The 18,484-nt window shown below is 27.9% G+C and overlaps 1 protein-coding gene across 1 annotated transcript in view; it reads left to right on the forward strand.

The window, feature by feature from the left end:
• The window catches only part of LOC117174783, a 103,743-nt gene extending 96,946 nt beyond the window's left edge, over window positions 1-6,797 (forward strand). Inside the window, exon 11 of the mRNA XM_033364149.1 lies at window positions 6,173-6,797. Coding sequence (XP_033220040.1) covers window positions 6,173-6,548 — 376 coding nt within the window. The 3' untranslated portion in view covers window positions 6,549-6,797. The remainder of the gene's footprint in view (window positions 1-6,172) is intronic.
• The last annotated feature ends 11,687 nt before the right edge of the window (window positions 6,798-18,484 follow it).

Genomic DNA, 18,484 nt, shown 5'->3' on the forward strand with positions numbered 1-18,484 from the left:
ACGTTTTCAAAAATAAGGAAGGCGATACAAAAATTTAATTCTACATTGAAAGAAAAAATAATGACTCACATTTTGACGTTTTTTTTTAAATGTGCATAGAATTTGAAAAAATATAAAAAGTTTTCCCAAAAATGTAATTAAAAATTTTTGCGAAAGCTTTTTGTATTTTTTTATTCAAGAATAGTATGCACATATAAAAAAAAGCCTAAAAATGGGAGCAATAATTTTTTCTTTGAAAGAAGAATTAAATTTTGTATAAAAAACTCGAGATATATATATATATATATATATATATATAAATTTTAAATTCAATTTTTGCGAATGCTTTATGTATTTTTTTTCAAATTCTATGCACATTTTCAAAAAAAAGCGTCCAAATGTGAGTCATTATTATTTTTCCAATGTAGAATTTAATTTTTGTATCGCCTTCCCTATTTTTGAAAACGTGCGCTTGGAACAAAAATTTCGTTAAATCTTCTACGTACCTTGTAACGTTTTTCAAACAGACTCGAAATATAAATTTATATGTATATTAATTTAAAATTTTATTTTTGCGAACGCTTTTTGTATTCATTGAAATACTGTGAACATTAGAAAAACATGCGTTACCTAGAAATATTTTATTGAAAATTATTGCTATTTTAAATTCAAGAAATAAGCTTCGAAATTTTAAATGTGAAAAATAATTTTTAAAACTAATGTCTTATTGTTGTATTTGTAATCAATAAAATGTATTTATAAAATAATCTAATTCTTAAAATGCGGTAATATTATAAATTGTCGAGAATTTTTTTATTTGGCAATTTTATCATTCTGAAATTTTATTATTCGAAAATTTTATTGTTCGCGAATTTTCCAATTCGGTATTTTTATTTTTCGGTAATTTTATTATTGGTGAATTTTATTTTTCGCCAATTTTCCAATTCGGTATTTTTATTTTTCGGGAATTTCATTATTCGTGTATTTTATTACTTGGGAATTTACCAAATCGTTATTTTTATTTTTCGGCCATTTTATTATTCGCAAATTTGATTAATTGAGAATTTTCTAATTCGGGAATCATTTTAATTTGAAATTATTTTATTCCGTTTATCAAAGATTCTAGATTCAAAATGTTACTAATTTAAAATCCTGGTTTTTTAATATTAATGGTGAAGGAAAATAAGAAATCGGTCAGGGATATTTTTTAATTCAAAAATTAAACTGTTTTGTAGAAATTTGTTATTATTGGGTAAAATATCTTTTTTATTTTTTCAAAATGCAACTGGTTTAAGGATTCTACTAATTTAAAAAAAATCATTTTTTTTATTGAATTCAACTGTTTATTATTTAAAATTAGAATTTTTTATGTTAAACATAAATTATTACATTTTTTGTTGAGAATTTATAATTTTTGGTAATATTTCATATGATTTGGTTGAAAAGTATCTGTTTTGGTTGATTATCAAACGAGTTTTCTGAGAATTCTTTTTTTTTAACTTAGAAATTTATCGTTTCAGTAGAAAATTCGTCTATTCAGTTGACATTCAACTATTTGGTTAAAAGTTGACTTTTTTGTTAAAAATTTATATTTTCGGGTTCAAAAGTTACATTATTTTGCAGATATTTTGTCCATAATTCATTTGCTTGTTTTTTTTTGTTTTGTTTGAAAAATTCATCTATTTTAGTAGAAATTTCAGTTTGTTGGATAAACAATTTTACTTTTTAATTGAAATGCATATTTGGGTATTAAAAAGTCAATCGAAATATTTACTTGATTGAAAACTCAACAATCTTTTTGTTGTTCAAAAATCGTATTTTTTAATTTGGAATGTCATCCGTTTAATTAGAAATGTTACCTTCCTTTGATATAAATTCAACTACTTGCTTGGAAATTAATCTTTTTTGCTTGAGCATTCAACTATTTTGTTTGAAAATATTTTCAAATCGAAAATTCAATTCAGTGGGTTAAACTTAAATAACTTTGTTGCAAATTTGATTTTTCAAATGAAGTTTCCTCTATTTGGTTGAAAATCTAACTATTTGGTTGAAAATTAATTTTTTTTTTGCTGAAAATTCATATTTATTGGTTGAAAATTCAATTTCTGTACCAAAAATTTGTCTTCTGACTTAAAGGTTCGAAAATTTAAGTAAACTTTTTATCTTTCATGATTGAAATATCTTTCTTTGTTAAAAATTCATCTTTCTAGTCCTAGAATTATTTTTTTATTTTGTTTTAATGAAAGTTCATCTTTTTTGGCTTAAATATCAACTTGCACATTTTTTGTTGAGAATAAATCTTTGTAGGTTGAAAATTTAAATATTTGTTTTAGACAAGAATTATTTTGTTAAAAATTGAAGTGTTATGTTAATAAAATTTATCTTTTATGGTAGAATTTAAAAATTATAAATTTGTATTTGAAATATTGTTGTATTTTGTTTATAATTGATCCTAAGTTTCACAAAATTACAAAATTAGAATGCTAGTATTTGAATGTTAGTAACCAAGGAAAGTGACAAATTGGTCTAGGAAAATTCATAACAAAACTGAAAAAAATTATCTAAAAAATGAATTATTGTTTTAAAAAATAGGGTGTAAGTATGGTCGTAGTGTAAGACCTTCGAAAAAACTAGACTTTATCCCGCCTTTTCGATAAAAATGAATTATTATTAATTGTTTAAATGATTATTAGTTTTTTAAATAATTGCATACTCTCTGCAACAAAAAATTAGTATTAACTTTTCAAGATTTACAAAGAAACTGATTTTCAAAAGAAACGAAAATTGTTTAAATAATTGAAAAATATTGTTAAAAAATATATATTACTCTCAATATTTGTAAATTGTATCATTAACTCTAGAAAATAGTAAATTTTCACGATTTACATGGAAAAAATTGTTTAAACAAATAGAAATGGTTTAAATAAATACAAAATATGTTAAAAGAGAAATTGTACTCTTCACATTCATTAACTGTATTACTTGTTTGAAAAAAATAACTTTTCACGATTTACGGGAGGAAAAATAGCGTGTTTATCTTGAATTTAACATAAAACTGCTATTTTGCATTTTTCGTGGCATTTTCCGGGCACAATACGTGGGTTTTAAGGGGTATCAAAATTCAAGTTTATTCCTTGAAAATTATTCCTTTCACATTCTTTAAAAGGTGATTAAACTTTCATTTACAGAAAGTGGATTTTTTAACCCTATGCCCAAATCCAATGTACACTTATTTTTATTGATAATTTAAATTAAAGAAACGACAGTAGATGTGGCAGGAGGATAATAATGGCCACGAGGAAAGGGGATTAGAGTTGTAGTAAGAGAAGGAGGGAAAGTGGGACAAAGAACGGATTGATATAGTGGAAAAGAATGATGGTGTAGAGGAAGAGATGAGATGATGGACAAAAAATAGGATAATAAGGGAGGAGTAGGAGAAAAATGGGAAAAGGGCGAGGGAATCCGGTCACGATAAAGAGGAGATTATCGAAGATGTGGAGGTGATAGTACGTATGAGAAAAGTATAATGATGTTGAAGATAAGTGAGGATGGTAGTAGGGAAAAAAACGAAAAGGTGTAGAAGAATGTTGGCCGGTTAGGGACGAAATTGTAGAAGGAAGTAAAGGTAGGTGTGAGAAAGGTGTAATGAAGGTGACAAAGAGAGCAGATGAGAGTATGGTGAGAGTATAATGAGAGTATGTTGAGAGTAGGATAAGAGTATGTTGAGAGTAGGATAAGAGTATAATAAGAGTAGAATGAGAGTAGGGTGAGAGTAGGCAAAAAAACGAGGGTTTGTCGAAATGATGGATGGTTAGGGCCGATGGTGTAGAAGAGGGCGACGGTAGATTTGAGAATGTGGTAACCATCGTGAAAATTAGAAAGGATGGCAGTGGAGATAATGACGCGTGAGCTAAGGGGAATAATGGAGGGGAAGGGACAGAGGTACGAAGGAGGTGGGGCAAAAAACGAATGAATGTGAAGGAATGCTGAAAGTGTAGGGACGGAGGTGTGGCAGGAGGTAACGGTAGATGCGAGAAAGGTATAATGATAGTTACGAAAAAAGAGTAGTAAAAAAACGCGAGGGTTTAGAGGAATGGCGGTCGGATAGAGACGAAGTATTGGAACGGGATTATGGTAGATGTGAGAATGGGGTAACTATATTGAAAATTAGAAGGGATGACGGGTGTAGGGAAATTCTGAATAGGTAAGAAGGAAGATGAGGAAGGAGGTAACATTAGATGTGAGAAAGGAATAAGGATGGTATCCAAAAGAGGGGATTAGAGTAGGATGAGAGCATGATGGTAGTAGGATAGTAGTAGGATAAGAGTAGGATGAGATTAGGAAAAAATAAGAAGGTTTAGGAGAATAATGGATGGTCAGAGACGAAATGATGGAAGGGGATGACGGTAGATGTGATAATGGGGTAACTATGGTAAAAAATAGTATAGATGAGAGTAGGCGAAACAACCAGAGCGTTTAGGCCAATGCTGAAGGAAAAGGGACAGAGGTGGGGAGGAGGTGATGGTGGATATAGGAATGGAAAAATGATGGTGACAAGGAGAAAAGATGATAGTTGGGCACGAAATGAACGGATGTGAGGAAATGCTGGTTTGGTAAGGACGGAGGTGTGGATTAGATAACAATACATTTGAGAAAAGAAGAATGATTGTGATAAGCAAAGGAGAAGAGTGTCAGAAATAACAAGAAGGTTCAGGAGAATAATGGCTGGAATGTGATGAAGGTATGAAAGAGGATGACGCTAGATGTGAGAATAGGGTAACTATGGTGGAAGGAATTATATGGAAAGAATGATAATGGTGACAAGGAGAGAAGATTAGAGTAGGGAAAAAACCGAACGGATTTAAGAAATTCTTAGTGGATATGGAGGGAGGTGTGGATTGAAAAGGATAGATGTTAGGAAGATATAATGATGTTGACGAGGTAGGATAACGGTAGATGTGAGAAAGACATCATTATGGTGACGTGGAGAGAGGATGAGGGTAGTAAAAAAACGAGAAGTTTTAAGGTAATAATGGATGGTTAAAAAGAAGGTATGGAACTGGATGGTGGTAAATGTGAAAACGTGTAAACCAAGATGAAAATGAGAAAGGAAACGATTGGGGAAAATAACATGGGGGTTCAGGGGAATGCTGGATAGGAAGGGACAGAGGTTTAGATGAGGCAAGGCCCGATATAGGAAAGGAATATTATTGGTAAAAAGGAGAGAATATAAGAGTATGGCAAAAAAAGAACTGGTGTAAGGGAATGTTGGATGTATAAGAACGGTAGTATGGATTGGACAACGGTAGATTCGAGAAAGGGGGAAGGATTATGAGACGGAGCGAAGTTGAGAGTGGGGAAAACAACGAGGAGGTGTAGGGGAATGATGGAGGGAAAGAGTCGAAGGAGTGGAGGGGGTCATAGTAGAGGTTAAACACGAATTTTGATGAGGACAAGGAGAGAACATAAGAGTGGGACAAAAGGAAAGAGGAAGTAGGACTGTTGATTGACGATGGAGTATTGACGATTGACGATTAAGTATTGACGATTGACGATTGACGATTGATGACTGTTTATTGTTTATTTATTAATTATTGATGATTGATGGTTGATGATTGATGATTGATGATTGATGATTGATGATTGATGATTGATGATTGATGATTGATGATTGATGATTGATGATTGATGATTGATGATTGATGATTGATGATTGATGATTGATGATTGATGATTGATGATTGACGATTGATGATTGATGATTGATGATTGATGATTGATGATGGATAATTGATGATTGATGATTGATGATTGTTGATTTTGATTGATGATTGATGATTGATGATTGATGATTGATGATTGATGATAGATGATTGATGATTGATGATTGATGATTGATGATTGATGATTGATGATTGATGATTGATGATTGATGATTGATGATTGATGATTGATGATTGATGATTGATGATTGATGATTGATGATTGATGATTGATGATTGATGATTGATGATTGATGATTGTTAAGTGATTAGTGACGCTTGACGACTGATGATTGATCATTGATAAGTGATGAGAGATGAGAGATGAGTGATGAGTGATGAGTGATGAGTGATGAGTGATGAGTGATGAGTGATAAGTGATAAGTGATGAGTGATATTTAATATAAAAAATGTACTTTTTATGTCTCCAGATGTCCAGAGTTACAGGCGTGTATAAGTTCGGACCTCTGGTGTGATGGAGTCCGCCACTGCCCTTCCGGATTTGACGAAGAAGAGGAAAATTGCTCTTACCGATTTGGTGTAACATTATTATATGTTGCTATCGGTGCTGGTGCACTAGGAATTTTCCTCGTCTTATTACTGGCCACTGGTTGCCTCAAATACTGCCTCTACCGGCATAAAGCTCGCAAGAAAAAGAAAAATGTGGCTCTCAGTGTTAATAACCTCCATGTGAATCACACGCACCACAATAACGGCCTCACCGGAACTCGCCTCAGTGGACGTTATAATTTGGCTACACCCCAGGAAATGTACATGGAGAATTATGGGAAAGACAGTATTTGTTGACAATACGCCATCACTAATATTGAGACCACTGTGTGAATACTCATGTTTTTTAATGCCTCCTTGGACTCCCTGTGCTGTCGCCACTCACACCACTTCCATCGTTTATTAAACGATTGCACTATAGTATTATTAATAATAACTATGATACTCATAATGATAATAATAATCCCAGAAGAACTGGTCTATCGAAAATTTCCAATGTTGCGTGACGAATATACACGATTATGCAGATTCTGCATCAAATCTAACCAATTTTCGATAAGGGATCGTCCATAAACTACGTACCTCTTCAGAGGATGGGGGGGGGGGGAGGTTTCACAAAACCTGCTGTTGGTATTCAGAGAATTTTTTTTAACAACACATGGTAAGGTTTTTAGTATGTTTCCAGATGATAAATGTTTTTGATGGAAAATTAATCTTTTTGTTTTAAAATTCCTCCTTTTTAACTGACAATTCAACTTTTTGGTTGAGAATTATTGAAATTTGTAAAAAATTCGTTTTTGGGGTAGAAAATTGATATTTTGCGTTTAAAAATTCGTCTTTTTGTTTAAGAATTCAACAACTATGTTTTATAGCTGAACTACTTTCTTAAAAATAAAATAAATAAACTTTTTCTTCTCGAAAATTCAATCGTTTGGTTAAGAATTCTTGAATTTTATTAGTAATTCGTCTTTTTGGTAGTAAATTGATTTTCTGTTTAAAAATTCATATTCTTTTAGTTGAAAATTTAACTTTTAGGTTGAGAATTCTTGTTTTTTTTTTAATTAGTTTTTTCGGTAGGAAATTAATTTTTTTGTTTAAACATTCATCTTTTTGGTTAAAAATTTATCAAATAGGTTTTACAGTTAAACTACATTCTTCAAGAATTATTTAATTTTATTGAAAATTCGTCATTTCTGCTAGTAAATTAATCTTTTTGTTTAAAACTTTATCTTTGTCAGTTACAAATACAAATTTTTGGTTCAGAATTCCTAAATTCTGTTAAAAATTTCTTTTATTCGATAGCAAATTAATTTTTTTGTTAAAATTTTAATAATTATGTTTTATAGTTCAACTACTTTCTTAAAAATTAAAAAAAGGATTTCTTAAAACTCAATTTTTTTGTGGAGAATTTTTGCATTTCATTTAAAGTTCGTCCTTTGAAAGTTACTTAATTTTTAAATTTCAGAATTCATCTTTTTTAGTTGAAAAATTAACTTTATGGTCAAGAATTATTCAATTTCGTCAGAAATTCGTCTTTTCTCATAGGAAAATAATCTTTTTGTTTAAAAAGTCATCTTTTTTGTTAAAAATTCAACTTTTAGGTTAAAAAATCTTGAATTTTGTTAAAAAATGAGTTTTTTCGGTAGGAAGTTAATCTTTTTGGTTAGAAATGTAACAACTATGTTTTAAAGTTGAGCTAATTTCTTAAAAATTAAAAAAAGAATCTTCTTTCTTTCTTAAAAATTCAACTGTTTGGTGGAAAATTCTTGAATTTTATTAAAAATCCATCTTTTTAGTAGTAAATTAACCTTTTTGTTTAGACATTCATCTTTTTGAGTTGAAAATTTAACTTTTTGGTTGAGATTTCTTGAATCTTGTTAAAAATTAATTTTATTCGGTAGGAAATTATTCTTTTTGTTTAGGAATTCAATTTTTTAAATTAAAATTTAAGAAATAGGTTTATAAGTCGAACTAGTTTCTTTAAAAAAAATTATTATTTTTTAAAAATTTAAATTCTTGGTTGAGAATTATTGAATATTATTGAAAATTCGTCTTTTTGATGGTAAATTAATCTTTTTCATTTAAGAATTCATCTCTGTTAGTTAAAAATACAAATTTTTGGTTCATAATTCCTGAATTTTCTTTAAAAAAAATTTTTTCGATAAGAAATTAATCTTAATTGTTAAAATTTTAATAATTATGTTTCAAAGATGGACTACTTTCATCAAAATTAAAAAAAAAAATTATTCTTAATTTTTTAATTTAACTTTTTGGTTCAGAATTATTGAATTTTGTTGAAAATTCGTCTTTTTGCTGGTAAATTAATCTTTTTTACTTAAAAATTCATCTTTTAAGTTGAAAATACAAACTTTTGGTTCAGAATTTCTGAAGTTTGTTAAAAATTTGTTTTTCTATAGGAAATTAATCTTTATTGTTAAAATTTCAATAATTCTGTTTTAAAGTTGATCTACTTTCTTTAAAAAAATTTTTAATGATTCTTAAAAACTCAACTTTTTGTTGAGGATTCTTGAATCTGGTTTAAAACTCGTCTTTTTTGTAGTAAATTCATTTTTTTGTTTCAAAATTCTTCTTTTTTCAGTTGAAAATTTAACTTTTTGATTAAGAATTCTTGAATTTGTTAAAAATTCGTTTTTTTCTGTAATATATTAATCTTTTTGTTGAAAATTCATCTTCTTGGTTAAAAAATTTAAAAAAAATGTTAAAGTTAAACCACTTTCTTAAAAATAATAAAACAATCTTTTCTCTTTCTTAAAAATTCAACAATTTGGTTGAGAATTCTTTAATTGTGTAAAAAAAAATTTTCGGTAAGAAATTAATCTTTTTGGTTAAAAATTTGACAACTAGATTTTAAAGTTGAACTACTTTTTTCAAAATTAAAAAAATGTATTATTTCTTTAAAAATCAACTTTTTTGTTGAGAATTCTTGAACTATTTTGAAAATTCGTCTGTTTGTACTAATTTATTCTTTTTGTTTAAAAATTCATTTTTGATGGTCGAAACTCCAAAAATTTTTTTTTCAGATTCTTGAATTTTGTTAAAAGTTCATATTTTTTATAGTAAATTAAAAAATTGGGTTTAAAAATGAATCTTTTTTCCTTGAAAATTTGACTGCTTGATTAAGAATTCTTGAATTTTGTTAAGAACTCGTATCTTCGTTAGAAACTTAATCGTCGTGTTTAAAAATTAATCTTTTTTTTTTTAATTCAACAACTATGTTTTAAAGTGGAACTTCTTTCTTAAAAATGCATTTTTTGGTCAACGATTCAAAATTTTAGTTAAAAATTTAATTATTTGGTTTGTAATTGAAGTGTTGTATTGAAAATTTATTTTTTGCCGTTATTAAGCAATTACTTTGGTAAGTGAAAATTTATCTATTCTATTTTTGGTAAGTAAAAGTTCAACTTATTCTTAATAAATCGTTTTTTTTGTTGTTGAAAATTAATCTAGTTTATTTAAAAATTCAACTTTTGGGTTGAGAGTTTTTGTACTTTGTTAGATTTTCATCTTTTTTTTTTGTATAAAATTAACTTTTTTATCCAAATTTCATATTATAGATTTAATAATTCAACAGTTTCGTTTGTTTTGGTTTTTTCATTCGTTTTTTATCATTGAAAATTATTTATTGAATTAAAAGTTTAACTATTCCACTTTTGTTTACAAATTTACGTTTTTATTTTAAAAATACAATAATACTCGGATTATTTGTTAAATCAATTTCAATTAGGCAAAATTCTACAGGTTCTCTGGAAAAAATGTTTTCATTTTAATTGTTGATTCATAAAAAGTGCTTACAATTGGTAACGTAGTTTGTGGATGATCTCTAAGCGGATTTTTGGTTTTTTGCTAAAATTTGAAACTACGAATCGAAGACGCAACCAACAGAAGGAAGCGTGAAATAAACTCCTATCGTTTCAGTGAGCACAAAATTTGGCGACGTCTTTACGACATCGTTACGACATCTTTACGACATCTTTACGATATCCTATGTCCATGTCGTTAAGGTGTCTTTACAATATCGTAAACGCGTCGTATGATCTGACGATGTCCTTACGATATCGTAAAGACACCGAAACGACAAGGCCATAGGATGTCGTAAAAATGTCGCAAAGATGTCGTAACGATGTCGTAAAGACGTCGCCAAATTTTGTGCCAACTGGGGTTGAACACTAAAATCCTGGGACTAAAATTAAAGCTTACAATCTTTTACTTGAAAATTTTTACTCATTGTGATTTATTATAAGCATTTTCGAAACCAAAAAAAAAATCCTTTTATGTGAATATCCGGCATCTTTCGCCATAAGAGAAATAATGTCTGAACAAAGTGTAATTTTTAATTAATTTCTATTCAAACTTTCATTATCTGAGATCATGGGAATAAGAGAAGGAATTGTAAAGCGCCGAAGTTATGATTTGACAAGAATTTTTTCTGAATACAATCAGACATTTTTTCTTGTATTAAAGAAAATCTTTCTTGAAAAATTGTACATAATTTAGAATCGCTTTAATCCGACCTTCTTAATTGAGAAATTAGTAGATATATTTTCTACAAGCGCAGAGTCCAGATGAGGATTGTCCTGTTAGCTTTTTCATAAAAGCAATTGTATCATTTGACGCATCAGAAATATAATTATCTCGACTTTTTATAAGACTCAGAAAAGTGATATATGGCAAATATATAAAAGATGAACGAAATATCTATAGGTAGACTGCTCAAGAAAGATAAAAAAATATGACCAAACACTGCTTTCCTTCAACTTCCATTCAAAAAAAAAAAAAAAAGATAAAAGAACAAACTCTGCGACAGTGCAAGCCCGTTGCTCTGAAATTTTTTGTAAGATGCTCCGTAGGGTGCTTCATAAAATAATTTTTTTTTAGATTTCGCAAATCTTTGATTTGGAAATTTCCTTTTTTTGTGAGAAAATTATCTCGTGATTTTTCCAGATTAAAAAAATATATATATTCAGAGGTCACGATGAAGGTTTTTATGTGGAAAATTCAACTTTTTAAAACTTCTAAAATTTTAACTTTCACATATTGTACAATGCAGGAAATTATTTTTCAGGGTGACATGTCATCCTGTAACTTTTTTTCGATATGGAATTAAATTTTTATTTAAAATTTGTATTGTTGGGAAATAATACACTTAAATTTTGCGATTTTTTTGATAAAGGTGATATTGAGAAGTCAAATTCATCCCTATTTTTTTTATAAATTATGAAAGTTTCAGAAAATATGAAAGGCTTAAAGAGAAAACAACAAGCAATTTTTTGTAATGATTTTTAAAATAAAATTAAAAAACATTTCAAATTTATATTTCCTAAAAATTTCAAAAAGAGTATAAAAGATTTTTAAGAAAAATATTTCTATTTTGCAAGATTAAAAAGTTTAAAAACAAATTCGAGCAAGTTCAAGGGATATTTAAAAGATTTGAAAACATTAAAGAATCATTTTAAACTTACAAAACATTTTTACAAATTTAAACCATTTTAACCATTTCAAAGCATTTCAGAAGATTTTACAATTTTTTTTAATAAATCTTGAAATTTTTTAGGCATTTTTAAAGATTTCAAGAGAATAGATGAAATTTCTTGAGATTCTTTAAAAAATTCAACAGTTTTTGCTTAAAAAACGAATTTTTGATAAAATTAAAAATGATTGACAATATGTAAGTTGATGAAGATTTTGAAATAAAATTTTCAAGCTTTTTAATGATTTTGAAAGCTTTCAAAGTAACAAAAAAAATTTCTTAAGATTCCTAAGTAAAAGAGATTATTTACAAATATTTTAAAACACCTGAAACACTTTAAAAGATTTCCAAAATTTAAAAAAAAATCTGGAAGCTTTTACGGCAATTATTTTATTTTGGAATAATTCATCAATTTTCAGGAACAATTGGATTCAGTTTAAAGAATTATTTGAATTTTTAGAAGTTTTGAAAACTTTGAAAATATCTTGAATCTTTGAAAGATTTTCGAAACTTTATTATATATATTTTTCAAATAAAAATACTTTCATAAATATGTCTTAGATACTTTATTGACATAACTTTTAATATTTTCAAATTTTTAAAAAAATATTATTAAGAATACGATGAAAAATTTATTTAAATAGCCTCAAAAACACATAAGTAGATAAATTTGAAAAATAAATACTATTTTGAAATATTTATTTTATATTAAAATTTTTTTTCCCTCAAATCAAAATTTGGTTGAAATTTTTTTCTTAACCAAAAAATCTTTTCAGGTTGAATATTTAACTATTTTTTTCGAAATATGTTCATTTTTGGTTAAATTCAACTGGTTTTTTATTTGAAATTGAAATCTTTTTGATTGACATACGAACTATTGTATTTTTTGTTGAATTGAAATTTTTTGGTTGAAAAATCACTGAAATTTTTTTTTTAATATCAAAAGTCTTTAAAATAAAAAAAATTTAAGAATCTATGCTTATTTGAATTTTTTTCTGTAAGAAGTTATTTTCATCTGCAAATTTAAAATGGAAAAAATATACGCGCCCTTAGCGCGCAATTGATGATGCTAGTAAATATAAAAAATAAGTTACCATAAACGTTGCTTTGATAAAAATTCATCAATTTTGTTTGAAAAACTATTTTTTAATTGCAGAAAAAGAATTGAACAAATTTATCACCCAGGTAAAAAAATGTCTGCAATGTGCAAGATGGGAAACTGAAAATTTCCGAAAATAAAATAAAAAACTCTAAAAATTTGACTTTCGGCATAAAAAGCTCCATATCAACATGCAAATTGTTTTTTTTATTCTGAAGAAAATCGAGGATCGCCAAAATAAAGTAATTTTCGATTCAAAGTTTTTGAAAATCTGAAGAAAAAATTATTTCATAAGGCAGCCTAATGTCCCGAATCATCTTAAGGTTGAAGTAAAAAATACGACGACACCGGATTTATCGAAATTTGAATTGTTCTAGGGCCCTTTTGGCACTTGCGTTTTGCGATTGTTTAAAAATCGCAAAAAATGTGTCTGCTCGATCTTGTCGTATTTTTTATCTCTTTGGTCAACTCACCTTTATATAGATACATTTAACGTAGAGATACAAATACGTAAGTTATATATCTAATATTAATTAGGTTTGATATTGATGCGTGAGCTTGATTGAGCTGTAGTGATCGATGTATAGCTCAATATTGTTTTTAAGAAAGCGAAAAAATCGGCAAATTGTAACGACTTGTTATTGCAGGAAGAGTGTTTATGGTTTAGGATGGTACGAATTAGGTTCAAATATACAAAAATCTCCTTAAAAATTGTTTCATCTGAGCATAAAATGGTCAGACCACTACTCGCCCTCACACGTGCTTCAGGATGAGATCACACGTACGGCCTGGACCTTGCGCACGGCTTAAGCCTTGCATATGTTTAGGATCTTGCGCACGACCTGGACCTTGCGCATGGCCTAAACATTGCTCGAGGCCTAGACCTTGCGCACGGTTAGGACCGTGCGCACGGCTTAGACCTATCGTACGACCTGGGCCTTGCGCACGACCTGGACCTTGCGCATGACTTAAGCCTTGCATACGGTTAGGAACTTGCGTACGGCTTAGACCTATCGTACGACCTGGGCCTTGCGCACGACCTGGACCTTGCACATGGCCTAAACATTGCTCAAAGGACCCCCCGTACTAACAACAAGCAGCCCCCAATAACCATAGCACTCTTACCACAGAGTCAGTGGGGGACTAGTATCAGGACAAGTCGCGGATCTCTCCATTAAATTGAAAAAAATTAATGTATTATTTGGCAATTTAAGGTAGGTAATATGTTTACGTTTTACCCTTTTAGGTGGGAAAATGGCAAGTTACGTACCTACATACTGTATGCTGTGATAGAAGTAAGCGTATCAACAATCTGAATTGAAGAAAATTTGTTTTCAAAATTTCTTAAACATGTAGACATCAAGTGAATTATTGAGAGAAGCAAAATTGAGAAAATAAGAAGAGGTGTGTTCAAAAAATTGCTTTTCCGTGACTTTTAATCTTATCCCAACACAAGAGAAACAAAGTGTCAAGATTTTTCAAAAAAGACGAAACGAAATTAAGCATTCCTTTCGCATCGCGAGTGCATAATTTTATAGTTGATTTGCTCGAATCCTCTTTCAATGCAAAAAAAAATATTCTTTTTGATATTTAAAAGTATGTGAATGCAAGAATTTTAAGAAAATTGTAAATGATATATACATGCAGTGTAATTTTGACATATGGAGAAAATGACACAATTTGTGTATCTCAGTGAAAAAATTTAACGTTAAGCCAAAGTTGGCTAACTGGCGTCAAGTAGAAAGTTTTTTCACTAGAGTACGATTGTCACTATTAAACATCGAGAATTGAATAGTTATTTTCATTTTTTTTTACCTTTCTGGAAATCCTTTTGAACATTTTATATACTGTAATTTTTATTTTATTTTATTGCGACTATATTATATTTAATGTTGAATTATATTTCACAAGAAGATATAAAGTGAGTTTACACTTAATTTTTTTAAAATTTTAATTCATGTTTTGAACCTCTTGGAATACTTCGAATTTTTACACACAACGTGCATAATTGCATGTTTTTTGTAGATAGATTATTTGAAATTAAATAAATACAAATATATATAAAAAAAGAATTATGCCTATAATATTGTAATAAATATAGTGTATAAAAAAATATTTGTCAAAATAATTACAATTTTAGGAAGTTGATTTTTGATTTAAAATCGTGCCATTAAATTTTCGTTGGACTTTTGCCTGTTTCAGAATGACTGTCTTCAAAACTTGAAATATGCCCAATTTTTCCTAGAAATTCTCAGTGATTCTTTCAAAAGTTGTCATAGACAATATTTGGAAAATTAATAATTATTAAATCAAATTTTGGAAATTTTCTAATTTTCTAAGGGTGGTTTAAAAAGCTTAAAAATTTCATCGCAAATTTAAAAAGCTTTAGGACAGTATTAAACATTTTCAAATAAACAAGTATCATCAATACAGTTTTTCAGACTGAGGAAGAAATCATTTTTAATTCAAAATAAAAATTTCAAATACCTTTTTTTTTAGATTTATTTGTTTGCAAGGTTATAAAAATCGAAACTGAGGACAAAGATTTCTAAAGACTAATTCCAAAAGAATTTTATTTTAAATCAAAAACAGTTATATTTATCCAAAGGAAACAAATTTTAAACAAAAGAGATGATTTCCCAACAAAAAAAAAAGATTAATTTTCAACCATTTGTATTTTTCACCAATAATTAATGAATATTTGTAAAAAAATACGAATTTTCTATAAAGCAGTATAATTCCTAAACAAAAATATGAATTTTGCACAAAAAAAAGCTTATTATCTACAAAAAAATTAATTAAAAAAAAAAACATTTTTCAAAGAAAATTGCACTAGTTGATATGTCAATACAAAAACAATTTTATTTTAGGTAAAAAATCTTTTTAATTCATGAAGAAGATGATTTGTTAAAAAATAGTTGAATCCTCAACGAAAAGACGATTTTTTAATATAACAGAATTATTTCATTTAAAAAGACTAATTTTCAATAAAATAGTTAAACTTAGAACTAAAGAAATGGATTTTTAACTTAAATTATGAATTTTCAAAAACAAAAGAGAATATTTTACGAATTAGGGTAACTTTTAACCTAGCAGCTAAATTTTCAAGCAAAGGAGATGAATTCACAACGAAAAATATAATAGTTGATTTTAATGTTAAAAACTATTTTAATTTAAAATAAATAATAGATGAATTCAGCCAAAAAGACAAATTTTTAACAAAGTAGTTGAATCCTCAGACACGATTTTAATTTTAAACCAAGCAGCTGAAATAGTAATTATAAAGATGAAATTTCTACCAAAAGAGATCAATTTTTAACTTAAAAAGATAGATTTAACAAATTGGGAAATTAAGATGAAAAACAATTTGCAGTCAATGAAGAACAAAAATTTTAGGCAAATTATTATTTTAAGAAAAAAATAATTTTTAATAGAAGATAAAAATTTTTAATAAATATTTATTGTATCAAGAAATTTACAAGAATTTTTAAAGTTTCCGGATATGTTGCAAAAATATCTATAAAATTACTAAGAAATTATTATTTTATTCCAAAGGATTTTAAAATATTAGAAACGGTTTGAGTCCGTTTAAAAGATACTTAAGTCTGTTTATCGCTTGAAAAACATTTTAAAATATTTCATAGGTTTTCGGATTCCTAAAATTCTTTTAAAATTAATTTTTGTAGATAAAGAATTGCTCTTTAGGAATCTCAAGAAAAATGTATCATCCATACATGTAATACTACTATGTAGTATTATTGTTAAAACTTTTAAATATTTTTATAAATTTAAAATTTCATCTCGTACTCTTACGAAATCTACATACTTTTTTAATTCTTTAGAGTTATTTGTAAATTTCCTATTATTTTTTTATTTTTAAAATTGCTCGATATTTTTAAAAATTTTACAAATTTTTAGAATTTTTTAAAAATGTTGCAAACTGAAAAAAGCCTTAAAATTATCTAAACTATTTTTTAACAATTTCGTAAATCTTTTTAAATATTCGATCTAATGAAAATCCCTACGTAACATTGTTAAAAACTAATGAATCTTCTCAACAATATAATTTCTGATCAAAAATCCACCTAACCTGAAATTTTTAAAAATTATAATTATTATTTAAAATATAATAATATTTGAATAAAAGCGCCAATACTAATTTTAAACAAAGAATACTAATAGAACAGAGCGTAACAGTGGGAACGAAATTTGGCGACGTATTTACGACATCTTTACGACATCTTTACGACATTTTTACGACATCCTATGTCCGCGCCGTTTCGGTGTCTTTACGAAATGGACATAAGATATCGTAAAGTTGTCGTAAAGATGTCGTAAAGACGTCGCCAAACTGTGTGGCCACTGGGAGTTCAAAGTTTTTAATTTGCTTGGAAATCTAATGATTTTAATTTGAAATAACTTATTTCCTGTAAAAAACATTAATAAAACCTAAAACTTTTGAAAAATTGCAAATATTGTTCAAACGAAAAACATAAATTGTTTTAAAAAATTTATTAATCGAAATCGTATCATTTTTTTTTTAAATACTCAATTTCCGCTATAAATACCCAATGGGCATAAAATTTGTCGCCGTCTTTACGACATCTTTACGACATCGTTAAGACATCTTTACGACAACTTCACGATATCCTATGTCTATTTCGTAAAGACACCGAAATGGCATGGGCATAGGATATCGTAAAAATGTCGTAAAGGTGTCGTAACGATGTCGTAAAGACGTCGCCAAATTTTGTGCCCACTAGGTAAACTCTAACATAACCTAAAATTGTTAAAAATTTTGAATCTTGAACATGATTGTTATTTAAAAATGATGATTTTCAGTAAAGAAAAACTAACACAACCTACAATTTTTAGAAGTTTTCGAGCGAAATGGATTAAGTAAAAACATGTATAATATATTTTACGAATCATTAGATAATATTAAATTTGTAATTTGACGGCTTAATGCATGTGACACAGCTAAATACCTATATTACCAACCTCACTTTTTCAGTTCACCGAATGTTTTTTTGAACCTCAGAACTTTTTTTGTAAGTAAAATATCGAGCTGAAACTTTGGAAAATGTATTAGAGTACAATAAAGTACGTTTAGGTACTGCATTTTAGTAGGAACGTCACTGAAAATTATTTAATCTTTTTTCTGAACCTTAACATTTTTTGAACGTTCGAACTTTTTATATACATATAGTACAATATCGTTCTCAAACTTTGAGAAATGCAAGAGCCGAAAGAAAACTACGTTTGAGTACAAAGCTTAATAATAAAAGATGTAAAAAAATTTCAACTATCAATTCCATCGGCATCAGCCGGTAACGTTGTACACGAAATTACGAACCCTCTAGAGCCTCTTCTAGTGGCCGCCAGGGTTCGTATTTTCGTGTACAACGTTACCGGCTGATGCCGATGGAATTGATAGTTGAAATATTTTTTTTTCATATTTTATTATTAAGATTTGTACTTAAACGTAGTTTTCTTTCGGTTCTTGCATTTCTCAAAGTTTGAGACCGATATTTTATATATAAAAAAATTTCGAACGTTCAAAAAATGTCGAGGTTCGGAAAAAAGATGAAATAATTTTTAGTGAAGTTCCTACAAAAATGCAGTACCTAAACGTACTTTATTGTA

Source organism: Belonocnema kinseyi, chromosome 6 (genome assembly GCF_010883055.1).
Source record: "Belonocnema kinseyi isolate 2016_QV_RU_SX_M_011 chromosome 6, B_treatae_v1, whole genome shotgun sequence".
Classification (NCBI taxonomy): Eukaryota; Metazoa; Arthropoda; class Insecta; order Hymenoptera; family Cynipidae; genus Belonocnema; species Belonocnema kinseyi.